At 33.5% G+C, this 18,663-nt stretch overlaps 2 protein-coding genes and 1 long non-coding RNA gene across 3 annotated transcripts; 1 reads left to right on the top strand and 2 right to left on the bottom strand.

The window, feature by feature from the left end:
* Window positions 1–9: 9 nt before the first annotated feature.
* On the bottom strand, window positions 10–945 carry LOC138876561 (NAC domain-containing protein 30-like). Its single transcript, XM_070155706.1, has one exon. The coding sequence runs from the start codon at window positions 943–945 to the stop codon at window positions 10–12; it is 936 nt and encodes a 311-aa protein (XP_070011807.1).
* A 3,658-nt stretch (window positions 946–4,603) lies between these two features.
* On the top strand, window positions 4,604–6,737 carry LOC104221493 (uncharacterized). Its single transcript, XR_709741.2, has 3 exons — window positions 4,604–4,741; window positions 5,673–5,731; window positions 6,411–6,737. It is a non-coding gene; the product is annotated as an uncharacterized lncRNA (long non-coding RNA).
* Window positions 6,738–17,306: 10,569 nt separating this feature from the next.
* Window positions 17,307–18,356, bottom strand: LOC104215050 (uncharacterized). The gene is made up of 2 exons (XM_009764789.2): window positions 17,754–18,356; window positions 17,307–17,621 (listed from the first exon to the last, which is right to left on the bottom strand). The coding sequence occupies exons 1-2, from the start codon at window positions 18,354–18,356 to the stop codon at window positions 17,307–17,309; spliced, it is 918 nt and encodes a 305-aa protein (XP_009763091.2).
* Window positions 18,357–18,663: the final 307 nt, after the last annotated feature.

Genomic DNA, 18,663 nt, shown 5'->3' with positions numbered 1-18,663 from the left:
ATCCTATGACTAACAGAAATTGATAGTATCCAGATCGACATCTTCCGCGGAAGCCCAGAATGTAGCATGTTGATTGTCTTCAGCTTGAACATCTTCTGATTGCAGAACGGAATCAATGTATTCTTCAAGTAAATGGACTTGAACTTCATCCCCCTCATCTACGCAATCTTCAACATACTCCTCATGATCATTCACATCAACAATATCCTCTGTGGAATCCAACAAACCAAGTACATGGTCTCTAACTTGATCTCCCTCTACATATTGGATAATATTATTCTCTTGATCATCCAGCTTTGCTATAGTACCATTCGACCTTATACCATTGTCTTCAACTTGAACATCTTCTTGCAACACGGTGTTGATAAATTCTTCAATATCTCTCATATTCTCATCATTAACTACCTCATCAATATTGTTTCCTTTTTTCTTGTCACCAGGTTTGCCCTTCTTCTTGATCTTACAAATTACGAAACCTTTGTTCTTAATCTCCCTAGCAGCCAGATAACGATCAAACAAAGAGTACTCTGTCATCAACCACTCGCCATTCACATTGTTTGACGATTTGTTAGCGGGGATGTACTTCAAACTTTTCACGTATCCCATGAGTCTTCCTTTATCATCAAACACCTCTCGGCCTTTGCCTTGAGGCTTCCAAGTGCCCTTCCCGACAGTTCTTGAAACTCTTTTCCACGTTGGCTTCTCTTTCTTCTGCGGCGTTATGAAGTAACGAGTGTTGTTGTTGTTGTTTCCCTGATCATAAGCTTCGAAAATCTGCCATGGCTCCTTGTCGGCGTAGAGATCCGCCACCTGCATGAGTTCATTCTGAGAGTGAAGTGGCTCGTCTCTCACAAACCCTATTAGATACTTGAGCACTTCCCTGTCCGTCGGATGAAAGCGATGACCCATCGGGCGAGAAAAGCACTTAGCCTGAGAATACTCCATTAATGATCGATACTACTGCTGCGAAGAAATTATGACTAGGGAAGAAATAGTAGAATGGCGGAAACCCTACTAAGATACAGTAGCTAGCTATGAATTGATGGTTGAGTTTTGAGGTACTCTATATTTATAGCTATCTGGGGGGCGTGGAGTTGGATATATAGCTTATTTTTCATGCATGATTTGTTTCCTTATATTTTTATCTGCTGATTGGATACATGAAGGATATAGCATCACTATATACTTTCCATACGTTTATTTCATTTTTCCCATTTTTTCTGTTAGCATATTATTATACTAGCTTTGCTTGTTTCCTTTATTTATATCTAATTTGTGATCGTCCACTAATTAATTTCTTCCTTTTGGAATGTTTAGTGTTTCTCTACATCTATTTTTTGATATATGGCTTTAAGTTTCCTTTTCTTGAATAATTGTCTAGCTCCTGCTTCAAAAAGATTTGTGAACGAGGGAATATTTCCTTAAGACGTAAGCAAGTTTTGTTTCCTAATCTTATAGTAGTATTTATTTTTATATAAATGATAATCTATGTGTATTTTGAATATCAGATTTTAAGTTCATAAATTTCCTCTTCTTTGGACTACTTTGTAAATTTTCCCTAACAAAATTATTTGTCATTCCTATTTTTTTTTTCCAACAAAAAAATTAAAAGAATCATAAGTAAGAAAATGAAGACTTACTTTTATTTTTAAAATTCATGAAGTTATTGTTAGGAAATAATTGAAGTGCGCAGGAAATAAGAATATTCGTTTAATGTGATTTCCTGTTATACATATTGACAAATGAATCACCATATATATTTGTTGTTAGGTATTGATTGAACCCAATTTTGAGGGTAAAGTACACTACTAAGCATAATAATGGTGTTCTTTATCATACCCTAAAGTTTATTTTAGGAACCAAGACGTCCTTTTTTCTTCTTCTTTTGCAATTACGAAGAACTCCTATACAGTGATAACATATTGCTTTCTACGTACCCTATTAATTTAATGAGTTATAAGTATCAATATAAACAGTTAATAATAATAACAAAACAACGTAACATGCAGTAATGAGTTGTCAGGAGCTCGTTAGAAATCCAACCTTTGTACTCAGAGGTGCAAGTTTCGAACTTCCTCACTCAGTTCACATTTTCCCCCTTTGCTAGTACTTTAAAAAAAAAAAGGCAAGTCAACTCCAATAAAAGAAAATTCAACCTTAATTGACCTTTTTCCCTAATAAAAAAACATAATAAAACTTCAAGATGGTTTAAATCCCGACCAATTTTAAGTTGTTAAGACGTCCATTTAGATTATCATTATATAAAAATTATAATAAAAAGGTAAAATCTACGTTAATTTAGCATGATTTAGAGATAAGCAAAAACCAAATTATCCAATCTAACAATATTAATATGATGTAGAACATTCTTATGTTACCCTAATTAAATAGTTTCTTTCTTTATCGTTGTTATATTGTGATTCAAAATATAAAATATGAAGAATTTTGGAGATATATTGGTATCATTCATCATGAAATACATCTTGTAAATCTACTAGATTTATAGTGTTATATTTGTCAAGAGTGGATTTAGAATATATATATATATATAATGACTAATTAGAACTAAGGAATGCCACTTTTCCAAAATGCAATGTGTAAGGGTAAATTTGGTACGTTGATTTTTTTATTTTTGTTTAAGATATTATTCATATATTCGACCTCAATTTGACTAGGACTAAGAAAGTTATTAATGTTGTTGTTTAAGATATTATTCTTTTCAATTAAGAAACCTTCTAAAAATCAAATGTAGGAATTCTCTTCCTATATACATATATTAGTAGTCGTACACGCGCGATGCGTGGTTAATATTAAAAAAAATATTATTTAAAGTAAATTGTGATCGGATTTCTTTGAACATATTAGATCATATTGCTTTAATAAATTTTAATTGCAGATTTATTTGTAATTATGATATACTCAATAATAAAATCTTTATTAAATTAAAGAAATTTATATAGTCATTGAATAACTTTTTTGCTCGAGATGGTAGAGCTTCGTGCTGATAACGTGTTATAAAATAAAGACTGTAAAGTAAAGACAAGTATAGAGAGAAACTGATATATTATTCGAACTCAAACTGATGTACATAATGAACTGAAATCTCTTCTATTTATAGAAGAAAGGAAGTTGCTCTGTAAGCTGCTACTACAAGCTGCTGTGTAAGCTGCTACTACAAGTTGCAGTGTAAGCTACTATAAGCTGTTGTGTAAGCTGCTACTACAAGCTGTTGTGTAAGCTGCTACAAGCTGCTGTGTAAGCTGCTGTTGTACCAGATATGGATAATCTTCTACTGAGAGCAATATTTATCCATAACGGAGTGCTGAATGGATAAGCTTATTATATTCGGTATGGATAATCTTCTACCGGGGGTAATGTTTATCCATAACCGGGTACTGAAAAGATAAGCTCATTATACCCGGTATGGATAATCTTCTACCGGGGGTAATGTTTATCCAAAACTGGGTACCGAAGTGATAAGCTTCTTCAGGAAGCTTATTTCCAATATAGTACTAAATAGATAACCATATTTACGGTGGAGTCCCATATGGATAAGCTTCTTCAGGAAGCTTATTTACAACGGAGTACTAAATGAACATCCATAATATAATATATTTGTAACACTCCCCCTTGGATGTTCATTAAAAGATAATGTGTCTCATTAAAACCTCACTAGGAAAAATCACGTGGGAAAAAAATTCTAGTGAAGGAAAAAGAGTACACATATTTAGTAATACGCATTGTTAGGTGCCTCATTAAAAACCTTATAAGGAAAACCCCATGGGAAAAAACCTTAGTAAGGGAAAAAGAGTGCATCGCGTATTTTACTCCCCCTGATGAAAACCTTGTTTCAAATATTTGAGTCTCCGCATTCCAATCTTGTATACCATCTTCTCAAAAGTTGAAGTTGGCAAAGATTTAGTGAATAAATCTGCTGGATTATCACTTGAACGGATTTGTTGCACATCAATGTACGTCGTAAGTCCGTTGATGTAACCTCAGAAATGAGATCCTCTTGGAAAGTATATAAAGTGATTTAATGGTGTTACATCCCATTTTTTTCTTGCAAGCCTTTGAGAGTTAATATTCAAGGATAAATGTTTACAAGGGTACATGTTGTTACACCCCGTACTTCAGATGTTACTATCATTATAGGATTATCTAATGCAAACTCAAAAAGGATGAAATCCTTCTACAAGGACAAGAAAGGTTTGCCGAAGTGTTATGCAAGTTAAGATAAATATGAGACTTGTTAATCATGATTTAAATGAGTTTAAAGTCATGATATGACTATATATGTTGTTTGTATATGGAGTATAAAGTTTGAGAAAAATCGGATTTAAGTTGCGAAAAAACCGACTAAGGATTTGTCTTGTAATGAAGCTTTTTGAGTAATAAATTTCGTGTGCTATATGAGGTCTTTTTGGGACATATTATATATCAAATTGAAGGTCTTGGAATGTAGTTTCCAACGTTCTTAACCGTTTTCTCATACGACACCCGGATAAAAAGTTATAAGCATTGGAAGACGAGCCAATTATAGGGTGCCAAGTAGCACCTTTTGACTTTTCAACAAAATGGAGATTATCTCCTTTATCTCGTCTCTTTCTGCATATTTCCAGAGAGCACGACCAAATAATACCCCTAACATCACCCTTAAGCTCTCTACAAGGGTTTCAAATAATACCATCATCCCGGGCACGAAATCACGAAGCAATAACACAAGAACGATCCCCACGACGTAAGTATTGCTATATAACCTTTCTTTTTCTTTATAGTTTGAGTGTTGGAAGGTATTTAATAGTTAAGAAAATTCTTAATTTCTGGTTTTAAGCTCTTAAATATCAATTAAGGTTGATTAATTCATTTCATAATATTTAGAACTCACGGGAAGGTGATCGGAAGTCGTGAGTTCGAGTTATTTGATTTGTAATGGACTGTTTTGTGGGCTATTTCGTGTAGCTTTTGGGCTGTATCTTTTGCTGATATTTAATGGAGTTTTTGGAGGATAAATTGTTTGAAGAAATACCACATATTTGTGAAATAATGGATTAGTCATTCTTTGTAATATTTTCGGGGTGTTGGACACTACTATAGTCGTTGTTTTTTGTATGAATTGATTGGGGTGTGTTGGGCTGTTATAAGCTAAATATAATATAGATTTCGACTTGCATCTACTGTAGGAGGTAATTATATTGTGTTCCAACAAGTGCTTAAGGTTATATTGACATCGGTTGAGTTAAATGGATGAACTAGACATGAACTAGTGAATAAAGTTACTAATTAAGAATAACTGGAGTTGTGGATCATTTTCTTTGTTATGGAAATATGGTATAAGGTTAGAATTATTGATGAATGACTTCATTATCATATTAATGATACTATTAATTTAAAGTAAAAAGTCTATAAGGGATGATAAGGGATATACGAATTCCAATTGGAGCTTGTCGCTCGTCGTAAAATAGTTATGACTTGTTGTAGTTTTATGGTGTCTTGTTATTGATAATTGGTATTGATGGATTTCTCTGGTAATTGTTGTTGGTATATGGTATTGGAGGAGGCTCTTGTTACTGGGGAGATGCTGCCCGAATTTATATAAATGAGCTACAAGTTTAAGTTGCAAACTTAGCCTTTATTCAACACTAATTTTGAATCTCCTTATGCAATGGTAGATTGAGTTGAGTTGTTTGAAGAGTTGCTTAAGATGTATTAAGGACTCACCATGGTTAAGGTATGTTAAGGCACTTCCCTCTTTCTTTTGGCATGATCTAAAGTGAAATGAATACACTATTTCGTAACAGATCTACTCCTAGAAACTAAGGTTGCCCATGTTGTTCTTTCCTTATAAAGTTATTCTAAGCAAGTATGTATGATCCTTGAATCCTATAGAAGCTCATATTGATGGTATGATGTCCATAATGTTAATCGAAGGTGCAACGACCTTAAGTCACTCCAAAAGGTTTAGAACGTGATTCCATGAGTTTAGCATGCATTATATATAATATCTATTTTACTCTACCGAGCCGCACTATAGTAGGCTGGGTACGATATATATTGTGTAACCACTGATCAGTTGGATTTACCGAGCTCCACGTGGTCGGGTACAATTCTACCGAGCCTTATGATGGCCGGGTACATTTTTACCGAGTCCTCTTTGAGGCCGGGTACGATATGATGATGATGATGATGATGCCTACAGACGACGCGTATATTTTTAAAAGTTTATGTATATATATGTATTACGCATTTCATGTCAGCAGCCCACAGAGGTACGCAGATGTTACAGGTTGTATCTCCTCTATCTCTCTTTATATTACTATTCTTGTTTATGCTTTCTTGCTTTACATACTCGGTACTTTATTGGTACTGACGTCCCTTTTGCCTGGGGACGCTGCGTTTCATGCCTGCAGGTCCCAATTGATAGGTTGACATTCCTCCTAGTAGGCTATCAGCTCAGCGGAGGTGTTGGTGCACTCCATTTGCTTCGGAGTTGCCTATTTGGTCAGTATGCTTTAGATATATATTGATTGACATGGTGGGGCCCTGTCTCGACCTTTATGATTTTATGTACTCTTAGAGGCTTGTAGACATATGTTATGTATATGAAAATCATATGGCCTTATCGGCCTATGTTCAGTGTATGAGTTATCACTTTGGTTTTATAGGCACGTATGTCACATGTATAAGTTTTCATGTCATGTCAGGTCGTCCAATATTTAGTATTCCCTTATATTTTATTTCTGTTATCTCATGACGACCTTTCTCCGCATTCCAATCTTGTATACCATCTTCTCAAAAGTTGAAGTTGGCAAAGATTTAGTGAATAAATCTGCTGGATTATCACTTGAACGGATTTGTTGCACATCAATGTCACCACTTTTCTGAAGATCGTGTGTGTAGAATAATTTTGGTGAAATGTGCTTCGTTCTATCTCCTTTTATAAATCCTCCCTTCAATTGGGCTATGCATGCAGCATTGTCTTCGTATAAAATTGTGGGTCTTTTCTCACATTCCAAACCACATTTTTCTCGAATAAAATGAATTATTGATCTCAACCATACGCATTCCCTACTTGCTTCATGAATAGCTATTATCTCAGCGTGATTTGAAGAAGTAGCAACAATAGATTGCTTTGTGGAGCGCCATGATATGATAGTACCTCCATATGTAAATACGTAGCCGGTTTGAGATCGAGCTTTATGGGGATCAGATAAATAACCTGCATCTGCATAACCAACAAGGTCTGCACTATCTTTGTTAGCATAAAACAAACCCATATCAAGAGTTCCCTTTAAATATCGCAATATATGCTTAATCCCGTTCCAATGTCTCCGTGTAGGAGAAGAACTATATCTTGCTAGTAAATTAACAGAAAATGCTATGTCAGGCCTTGTAGCATTAGCAAGATACATTAGTGCACCAATTGCACTGAGATAGGGTACTTCGGGACCAAGGAGTTCCTCGTCCTCTTCTGGAGGTCGGAACAAATCCTTATTCACTTCAAGTGATCGAACAACCATTGGTGTACTCAATGGGTGCGCTTTGTCCATGTAAAAGCGTTTTAAGACCCTTTCTGTATAGGCAGATTGATGGATAAAGATCTCGTCTGCTAAATGTTCAATTTGCAGACCAAGACAAAGTTTTGTCTTTCCAAGATCTTTCATCTCAAATTCTTTCTTAAGATATTCAATTGCCTTTTGGAGCTCTTCTGGAGTTCCAACAAGATTTATGTCATCAACATAAACAGCAAGTATAACAAATTTTGATGTCATTTTCTTTATAAAAATACATGGACAAATAACATCATTTATGTAACCTTCTTTCAGCAAATATTCACTAAGGCGATTATACCACATGCGCCCAGATTGCTTTAAACCGTACAAAGATCTTTATAATTTGATCGAGTACATTTCTCAAGACTTTGAATTATATGCTTCGGGCATTTTCAATCCTTCAAGGATCTTCATATAGATTTAGCCAAATAAGTCATATAGGTTAAGACTTGTATCTAAATGGTACGACATCTTCAAGTGTCTGGACTGCTAGTCCGATCCTCACAATCGTTTACAATATTGTGCACTATATTGTATTAAATGTATCGTCGACGATCATTTTGTGTCAGTTCCGAAGCGACATAACTTGTGGAGATCTCATCACTTTCTTTATTTTCAGGTACCTGAACTTTTCCGGGAGTTTCATGAAATGTTATGTCGTGGGCTCTTCTAGAGCATATTTCCTCCTCATTATGATCATTTTGATCATTAGCTCCTACTATTTTTCAAGGATTGTTACCTTTGGAACCGATTGGTCTACCACGCTTCATGCGTACAGTAAACTCTATCCTTCAGGGACTTTAATTTTAATAGGAGCATTTGCAGCTGAAATATGATATTTAATTTTAGATCAGCAAATGCTTCTGACATTCGACTTGAATTATCTTCTAAGTGAAGATCATGATAATTCGATTCATATAGCATATTTTTCAACTGCTTATTTCATCCCCCAAATGTTAGAAAAACTAACATATATCCCCAATCATCTTTGGGAAACATATCTTTGTGTATTATGGTAGAGAAATTAATCATATACCACGCAACAAAAGATAGTAAAAATATTTGGTTTCTGATCCTAAACCAATTGTGAAGGGAGGACTTATCATATATTGTTGATCTGATGCATACAAGTGCTGCTATATGCAATTTAGAAAATCTTAGACCAACACATGAAGCTTTGTTCTCATAAGCAATGGTTTAGACATTAATAGGAGGTATTCAATGCTAAACCAGCTTGGATATAAACTAGCATTATCAAGATGAACTGTCTTGATTTCATAATCTGAAAATTATGCTCTTAATCGAGAAAAGCAATTCCAAATGCCAAACTGCAGGTTGACAATAATTACACATGTAACCATCTCATATATGCACCTATAAGTGGTTCACATGATAGGTGAACGGGCCCATATTCACCTTTTATATATTTCAGAATCAGGGGTCTTAGTCCCAACTTTAGCTGGTATAATCAATTCATTATGAGAACAAGCAACACATGAGAATTCCTGAAGAATCTTCTAGTTCTTTAGTATATGCTTATCTGAATTCTCAAATAGCTCATTTAAAAATGGCAAATGAAAACTTCAAGTTTATCATGTCATGTGCTATCTCTTAGTAAACTTCTGGTTTACTATGGCATAAACTTTTGCTTTAGTAAACTTCTGGTTTACTGTGATACATGATATAGTACAAATTAAAGAATAAGGCGGGTAACTTCTCACATACATATTATTTTACCCCCTATGATTGTGGAAACATGAAGATTATCAATCTTCCAATCATTTGTAGTCTCAATATGATAGCCATTTGTATTAGTAAACTTCAGGTTTACTACAACATATGTTTTGACCATAATCATATAATATGAATGACATATTTGTATATAAGCTCTTCGAGAGCCTTAATTTATTATCCACAATCTAATATTTATCTGGCACTACTGGTGTCATGTATTCTTTAGGCAAACATTTAGCTCTTCAGGAGTTATTGATACATTTTGTACTATCAAATATTGCTCAGACACTGCTGGTGTCATGAGAGAAAATCACAATCAAATAAACAATGTAAAACAATTGTTTAAGCACACGAAAACTCTTCTTCATAATATTTTTCCACTTCAGGAGGCAATTTCAACTATGTTACTTCTTCAGTAGCAAATTTCAAATACGAAATATTGAGTATATATTCTCTCGATTATATTAACTCTTCTGGAGGTGAATTGTAATGTATTCACATCAAGAGCGCGTTCATATTTACCCGACTTATTAGTATTGTCACACACTTCAGGGAATGGATTAATGTTATCAAAAGTTCTCATCCTTCAGGAAATCGAACATAATTATCTGAATGCGCATTAATCACATCAAATTGTGATGCCTCAACCTCTTTTAAAATATTTACTACTTCAGGAGCAAATCGAGGCGTGCATTTAATATAGAGAATATTTATGTAGCTTATCTTCAATTGTAACTATAGAAAGCCTAAATTATCACTTCTGGTGATCATAGACATATACCACTTCTGGTGGTTAACAAAATATAATTACAATGAGATATATGAAATATAACTACTTCTGGTGGTTGTATATTTCTTGCAAACTCTGCTAGAGTTTAAGTTGATCTAATAATATTATTCCATATTCTTTAAAATGACATAAATAAGATATATTATAGTAAACATCAAATCATAATTTTTCTTTATGTACAACAATTACATAACCATACTATCTATTACAAATAACAAAAATTAAAATATTTACATTTCTACAGATTCATCACCGATTACATGACTTGTTTCTCCTTCTGGGAGTGCAAAGTAATCAACTACATCCAAATGCATGAAGTCTAAATTATCTTCAGAAATAAAATTTGCTTCAACATTTTTCTCTGTCTTCTTCAGGGAGGCTTGATAAAGCTCAACCAGGCGCTTTGGCGTACGACAAGTACGTGACCAGTGCCCTTTTCCTCCACATCTATAGCATGCATTTTCTATATTTGGCGCTTGCACCGCTTCATGCTTTTGTTCCTTCCTTTTCCACTGTTGGTGGTGAGGAGGCTTCTTTGGTGCATTATTATTACCATGATTGGGGCTTCTTCCCCGACCACGTCCATGACCACGACTGGGGCCACGACCTCTTCCACGTTTAGCTTGGTGGAAGTTCGTCTCATTCACTTCAGGGAATGGACAAGAACCAAAAGGTCGGCTTTCATGATTTTTCATTAATAGCCCATTATGTTGCTCTGCTATAAGAAGATGTGAGATAAGTTCAGAATACTTTTTAAATCTCATATCTCGATATTGCTGCTGCAGGAGCATATTCGAGGCATGAAAAGTGGTGAAAGTTTTCTCTAACATATCATGATCAGTAATATTATCACCACATAATTTTAATTGGGAAATAATTCTGAACATAGCAGAATTATACTCACTGATAGATTTAAAATCTTGTAGCCTTAGATGAGTCCAATCATAACGTGCCTGTGGAAGAACGACCATCTTCAGGTGGTCATATCTATCTTTCAAATTATTCCACAGTATGACTGGATCTTTAATAGTGAGATATTCCATTTTCAGGCCCTCATCAAGGTGATGGCGTAGGAATATCATTGTTTTGGCACGGTCTTGGTTTGATGCCTGATTTTTATCCTTGATGGTGTCTGCCAGACCCATCGCATCAAGATGAATTTCAGCATCAAGCACCCAAGACATGTAGCTTTTGCCCGATATATCCAGAGCTACAAATTCAAGTTTAGAAAGATTTGACATTATTTAGGAAAAGAAAGTTCTTACCTCAGATACTTTCAAAATATTTGCTCGAGATGGTAGAGCTTCGTGCTGATAACGTGTTATAAAACAAAGACTGTAAAGTAAAGACAAGTATAGAGAGAAACTGATATATTATTCGAACTCAAACTGATGTACATAATGAACTGAAATCTCTTCTATTTATAGAAGAAAGGAAGCTGCTCTGTAAGCTGCTACTACAAGCTGCTACTACAAGCTGCAGTGTAAGCTACTATAAGTTGTTGTGTAAGCTGCTACTACAAGTTGTTGTGTAAGCTGCTACAAGCTGCTGTGTAAGCTGCTGCTGTACCAGATATGGATAATCTTCTACTGAGAGCAATATTTATCCATAACGGAGTACTGAATGGATAAGCTTATTATATCCGGTATGGATAATCTTCTACCGGGGGTAATGTTTATCCATAACCGGGTACTGAAAAGATAAGCTTATTATACCCGGTATGGATAAACTTCTACCGGGGGTAATGTTTATCCAAAACTGGGTACCGAAGTGATAAGCTTCTTCAGGAAGCTTATTTCCAATATAGTACTAAATAGATAAACATATTTACGGTGGAGTCCCATATGGATAAGCTTCTTCAGGAAGCTTATTTACAACGGAGTACTAAATGAACATCCATAATATAATATATTTGTAACATTATCCAATATTTAGTAATTTTACATTGTTAATAGATATTTTTATTAGCATATTACTTTGTTTAATATTTTTGTCTACTAGTTTCTTTTTGTAATATAATAGAAGAACTAAATTTTATTACTCTTGAAATAGTTTTTTATTTTAAATTTTATCTTATTTTTCTTAATAATATTATCTGAATTTTAATGAATAAAATCTCTATTAAATTAAAGAGAGTTATATAGTCATTGAATAACTTTTTTGTTTTGTATTTTTCTTTATTATATTATCCATTATTTAATATTATTGCATTGCTAATAGAAACTTTTATTAGCATATGACTTTGTTTAATATTTTTATCTACTACTTTTTTTATAATATAATAGAAGATATATATATATATATATATATATATATATTATTAATATTGAAATTTTTTTTATTTTAAATTATATCTTATTGTTCTCAATAATAATATCTGAATTTTAATGAATAAAATATCTATTAAATTAATGAGATTTATATAGGCATCGAATAATTTTTTGTTCTGTATTTTTCTTTATTATTTTATCCAATATTTAGTATTATTGCATTGTTAATAGAAACTTTTATTAGCATATTACTTTATTTAAATTTGTGTATGTTGTTTTCTTTTTATACAATAATAGAAGATATATTTCTTTTTCTTTTTTAATATAAGTGCATGGAAGTTTTCCTCTTCTTTTTAATAATATATAGATATGAATGGACAAATTTTTTTTAATTTTCTTTTTTTGTTATAAAATATTTTATTTTATTATTTTATAAATATTTAAATTCAAAAATAAAATCAATAATTAATTATTAACTAAATAACTAATTATTAACTACTTATGCCATGTGGCTTTTTTCTAGGTTACCACTTGACTTAAGGAGAGGGCTTTTTCCTTTCCATTTAATAATATATAGATAACGACCAAATTAAGGGTTCGACGGCGGGAAATAAAATTTGGAAGTATTTGTAGACAAGTTATTTCCTTGACACTGATTTTGCAAAGGCTAGCGCCGAGTACCGGTAAATATTGACCAAATAAGAAAAGAACAACCATCACCATCAAGTCTTCACCTTAGTTCCCTGCTAATAAGAACATATTTATTATAAAATAAAAGCAATATAGCAAGAATTATGTAATTAACTAGGACTAATAATAGAAGAGAATGACAACATTAGAAGAGAGGATTTATTCTTCGTTTCAGAGTATGGAATAGGTTCATCAGTGAACCTATTTATAGAAATATTTCGTTGTTACAAAACCAATCCAAAACCTGTTATAAATACATAACCAATCTAAAACCTGTTTTGGATACATAACCAATCTAAAACCTGTTATGGATACATAACCAATCCAAAACCTGTTATGGAAGGCATCCATCATTTCAAGTGGATGGATCCATTTGCAGGATTTATAACACTACCCCTTGGATGTTCACTAGCAGATAATGTGCCTCATCAAATCCTTACTAAGAGAAACCCGGTGGAAAAAATCTTAGTGAAGGAAAAAGAGTACACATGTCTTGTAATACGCATTAAGAATTGCCTCATTAAGAACCTTACCATGAAAACCCATATGGGACAAAACCTTGGTTAAGGAAAAAAGAGTACAACGCGTATTTCTCCCCCTGATAAAAAACCTTATTTGATATCTCGGAGACGACGCATTCCAATCTTTTATCTTAACTTCTCAAATGTTGATGTCGGCAATGCCTTAGTGAACAAATCTGCCAAATTATCACTTGAACGAATTTGTTGAACATTTAATTTACCATTCTTTTGAAGATCATGCGTGAAAAAGAATTTTGGTGAAATATGCTTTATTCTGTCTCCTTTAATATATCCCCCTTTTAGTTGAGCTATACATGTAGCATTGTCTTCATATAATGTTATTGGGATATCCTTTCCTCGTGAAATACCACATAGCTCATGTATATGTTGAGTTATTGATCTCAACCAAATACATTCTCAACTCGCTTCATGAATGGCTATTATCTCTGCATGATTTGAAGAAGTAGTAACCATAGTTTGTTTTGTTGAACGCCATGATATGGCAGTACCTCCACATGTAAATAAATAGCCTGCTTGAGATCGACCTTTATGTGGGTCAGACAAATATCCTGCATCTGCATAACCTATCAGTTGTGACCTAGATTTATTTGAATAAAATAATCTCATATCAATGCTCCCTCGCAAATATATGAATAGATGCTTAATACCATTTCAGTGTCTTTGTGTTGGGGAAGAATTAAATCTTGCTAACAAGCTTACAGAAAAAGCTATATCTGGTATAGAATTATTAGCAAGGTACATTAATGTCCCAATTGCACTAAGATATGGTATTTCAGTACCTAGAAGCTCTTCATTATTTTCATGAGGACGAAATGGATCTTTATTTATATCAAACGATCTCACAACAATCGGGGTACTCAATGGATGTGTTTTATCCATATAAAAGCACTTCAAAATATTTTCGGTGTACGTTGATTGATGGACAAATATTTCATTTTTCAAATGCTCAATTTGTAAGCCAAGACAAAAATTTGTCTTTCCAAGATCTTTCATTTCAAATTCTTTCTTCAAGCATTCTACTGCTTTTGGAAGCTCTTCAGGAGTTCCAATGATATTCAAGTCATCAACATACACAGCTATTATGACAAATTCAGATCCAGATCCTTTTATAGAGACACAAGGACAAATTGGGTCATTCTTGTACCCTTCTTTCAATAGATATTCGCAGAGGCGATTACCACATGCGCCCTGATTGCTTCAATCCATACAAGGATTTTTGAAGCTTTATCAAACAAGTTTCCCGAGAATCTTTGTATATTTCAAGTACTTTGAATCCTTCAGGAATTTTCATAAAAATTTCGTTGTCCAGTGAGCCATATAAATAGGCAGTGACAACATCCATAAGACGCATATCAAGTTTTTCATAAATTGCTAGACTGATAAGATACCTGAACGTAATTGCATCCACCACAGAAGAATATGTCTCCATATAATCAATGACAGGCCGTTGCGAAATTTCTCATTTCTTTTTCACACAAAAATCCATTTGTAACCCACTGCTTTACACCTTCAGGTGTTTGGGCTATAGGTCTAAAAACTTCACGTTTTTTAAGTGAAGTCAATTCTACTTGGATAGCTTCTTTCTATTTTGGCCAATCATTTCTCTGTCTACATTCATCGACAGATTTTGGTTCAAGATCCTTATCTTGTTGTATTATTTCAGCAGTAATATTATAAGCAAAACTGTTATCAACAACTATATCATTTCGATTCCATCTTTTTCCAGTTGAGACATAATTTATTGAGATCTCTTCATTTTCATTATTTCCAGGTACCTTGACCTCTTTTGAGGTTTTATCAATTGTTATGTCTCGGGGCTCTCCTTGAGCAATTACCTCCATATTATGACAATCTTGATCATTTTTCCTTTTCCTTTTTCGAGGATTTTTATCTCTAGAACCGATTGGTCTACCACGTTTTAAGTGTGGCTTAGACTCGTATGCTTTAACAGATTGTCCTACCGGGATATCAACTCGGATTGGAGCATTTGCATCTGGAATATGAGATTTAGTAATCCTTGGTAGGTTGGTAAATGCATCTGGAAGTTGATTTGCAATACTTTGCAAATGAATTATCTTTTCAAATGAATTATCTTTTGAACTTCCAGTTCACATTGATTTGTATGAGGATCTAAATAAGATAATGGTAATGCATTCCAGTCTATCTCCTTTTTCAGCTGCTTATTCTCTCCCCCTAATGTTGGAAAAACTAATTCATCAAAATGGCAATCAGCAAATCTTGCCGTAAATAAATCTCCAGTCATGGGTTCCAGATATTTAATAATAGAAGGAGATTCATATCCAACATATATCCCCCAACCTTCTTTGGAGACTCATCTTTGTGCATTGTGGTGGAGCAATTGGAACATATAACGCACATCCAAATATTCTAAGATGAGAAATATTTGGCTCCTGACCATAAGTCAATTGTAATGGGGAGATTTTATAATAACTCATTGGCATGACGCGCACAAGTGCTGTTGCATGCAAAATAGCATGACCCCATATAGAAATAGAAAGTTTTGTTCTTATAAGCAATGGTCGAGCAATTAATTGGAGGCGTTTGATAAATGATTCCGTCAGACCATTCTGAGTATGAACATGAGCAACAGGATGTTCAATTGTTATCCTAGTTGACATACAATAATCATTAAAGGCTTGGAATGTAAATTCATCAGCATTATCAAGACGAATTGTCTTAATTGCATAATCTGGAAATTGTGCTCTTAATCTTATTATTTGAGCCAACAACCTTGCAAATGCCAGATTGCGTGTTGATAATAAGCATACATGAGACCATCTTGTAGATGCATCTATTAAAACCATATAATATTGAAATGGTCCACATGGTGGGTAAATGGGCCCACATATATCACCATGTATACGTTCCAGAAAAGCTGGGGATTCAATCCCAACTTTAGTTACTGATGGCCTAGTATAAATTTACCTTGAGAACATGTAGCACAAAAGAATTCTTTAAATTGAAGAATCTTTTGGTTCTTCAATACATGTCCATGTAAATTCTCAATTATTTTGCGCATCATGCTAGAACCGGGATGGCCCAATCTGTCATGCCAAATAATAAAATCATTTGAATTAGTAAACTTCTGGTTTACTATAGCATGTGTTTCAACCCTGCCAATGTTTGTGTAGTACAAGCCAGAGGAAAGACCAGGCAACTTTTCAAGCACATACTTCTTACCCGACTTTATTGTAGTAATATAAAAATATTCAATTTTTTCATTATTTGTGGTCTCAATGCGATATCCATTTTGGCGAATATCTTTGAAACTTAGTAAGTTTCTTTGACACTTGCTACAATATAATGCTTCATTAATAGCCAAATTTGTTCCTCCGGGTAGTAATAAATTTGCTCTTCCAGAGCCTTCACTTAATCTTGTACTACCAGATATTATATTAACATTGGCGTCTTTCATCTTGGATGTGTTGTAGCACTATCCAAAAAACATATATCATCTTTATTGATCTTGGAACTAACTGAAGACTGGGGAATTTCCATATTCTTCATAAAGAAACAAAAAGTACATCATAAGAAATACGAAAGACAATAAATAAAAGAAACATTAGAAATTACACTAGGAATGTAGAAACTAGCATATATGGTGCTTTAGGAAAGTACACTAAGAAGAACAAACTACTTAAAGACATAACAACATGAAATAACAACTTTTCTTAAAGTTTTATTCCCTAGTAAGATAATCACTTCTTCAGTCAATATCCTCAAAGAAGTCTCCAGCTTCTAAATGAGTAATATTTGCAAGACCTCCAAAATCATCATTTTTATATGCAAGATTTGCCTCAACATCGTCATATTTGTTTGAGGGACCTGCTTCATCATCATTATTTTGATAAGTCAAGTGTGCCTCCACATTGTTATATTTTCTTTTAATAGATACTTGATAAAGTTTGACAAAATAGTCAAGTGTATGACAAACACGTACCAAATGACCTTTCATACCACATCTGTGGCAGATATTAACTCTGCCCTTTAAAGAATTATTTTGAGGATCCTTATTGTTCTCCTGTTTATTTTCACCATGATGACGATAATTATTTCGTCCCCTTCCATGTCCACGTCCACGTCCACGACTATGGCCACGGCCACGACCACGATAATTATTTTATCTTCTTTCAGAATTTTGAGTCGCTGCTACCATATTCACTTCGAGAAATGGTGCAGATCCAGTAGGACGGGCTTCATGATTTTTCATTAAAAGGGTATTATGTTGCTCATCCACCATGAGGCATGAGATAAGTTCAGAATATTTCTTTATACCCTTTTCACTGTATTGTTGCTGCAATACCATATTTGAGGCATGAAAAGTAGAAAGAGTCTTTTCCAGTAAATCCTCATCATTCACAATTTCCCCCCATAATTTAAGTTGGGAAGTTATTCTGAATACAACAGAATTATATTCACTTACAGTTTTAAAATCTTGTAAGTGTAAGTGAATCCATTCATATCGAGTTCTTGGCAATACCGTTGCCTTTAGATGGTCATATCGTTCCTTCAAACTGCTCCATAATTTGAATGGATCTTTCAGGGTTAAGTATTCAGTTTTTAACCCTTCATCAAGATGATGACGAAGGAAAACTATAGCCTTTGCCTTATCCTGGCCTGATGCTTCATTTCCTTGTATAATAGTATTTTCAAGAGCTTTTGCAGCAAGGTGAATTTCAGCATCAAGGACCCATGATAAATAATTCTTTCCGGAGATGTCAAGTGCCACAAATTCAAGTTTTGATAAATTCGACATAGTAAAACTATCAATAAGAATCAATAGTTAGAGATAACAATAAACATAAAATAAAATTAAAAAACTTTAAGGAATAAAAATCCAAACAAAATATTATAGAATTATATAAGGACATACCAAATATAGTAACACGGTTACTAGTCGAAATTAAGGGCTATCTTTAGAATTTATGTTTCTAAATATGATCTTCTACTACGTAAGAAAAAGAAGTGAAATTTTATATTCTTAAAGATATATTAATAAGTAACGTTTTTTTCCTTATATTAATGATTATATAAGGACATACCAAATGATCTTGAACAAACTA

The sequence above is a fragment of the Nicotiana sylvestris genome, chromosome 1 (assembly GCF_000393655.2).
Source record: "Nicotiana sylvestris chromosome 1, ASM39365v2, whole genome shotgun sequence".
Classification (NCBI taxonomy): Eukaryota; Viridiplantae; Streptophyta; class Magnoliopsida; order Solanales; family Solanaceae; genus Nicotiana; species Nicotiana sylvestris.
Note: the sequence above shows the minus strand (reverse complement) of the source record. Positions and strands in the feature narration are given on the sequence as shown.

Coding starts and splice junctions, on each gene's coding strand:
- LOC138876561 (XM_070155706.1), bottom strand. CDS start 945: ATGGAGTATTCTCAGGCTAAGTGCTTTTCTCGCCCGATGGGTCATCGC.
- LOC104215050 (XM_009764789.2), bottom strand. CDS start 18,356: ATGTCGAATTTATCAAAACTTGAATTTGTGGCACTTGACATCTCCGGA. Junction 17,622..17,753: donor CATTTCTCGAAGTGAATATG/GTAGCAGCGACT, acceptor GAAAATAAACAG/GAGAACAATAAGGATCCTCA.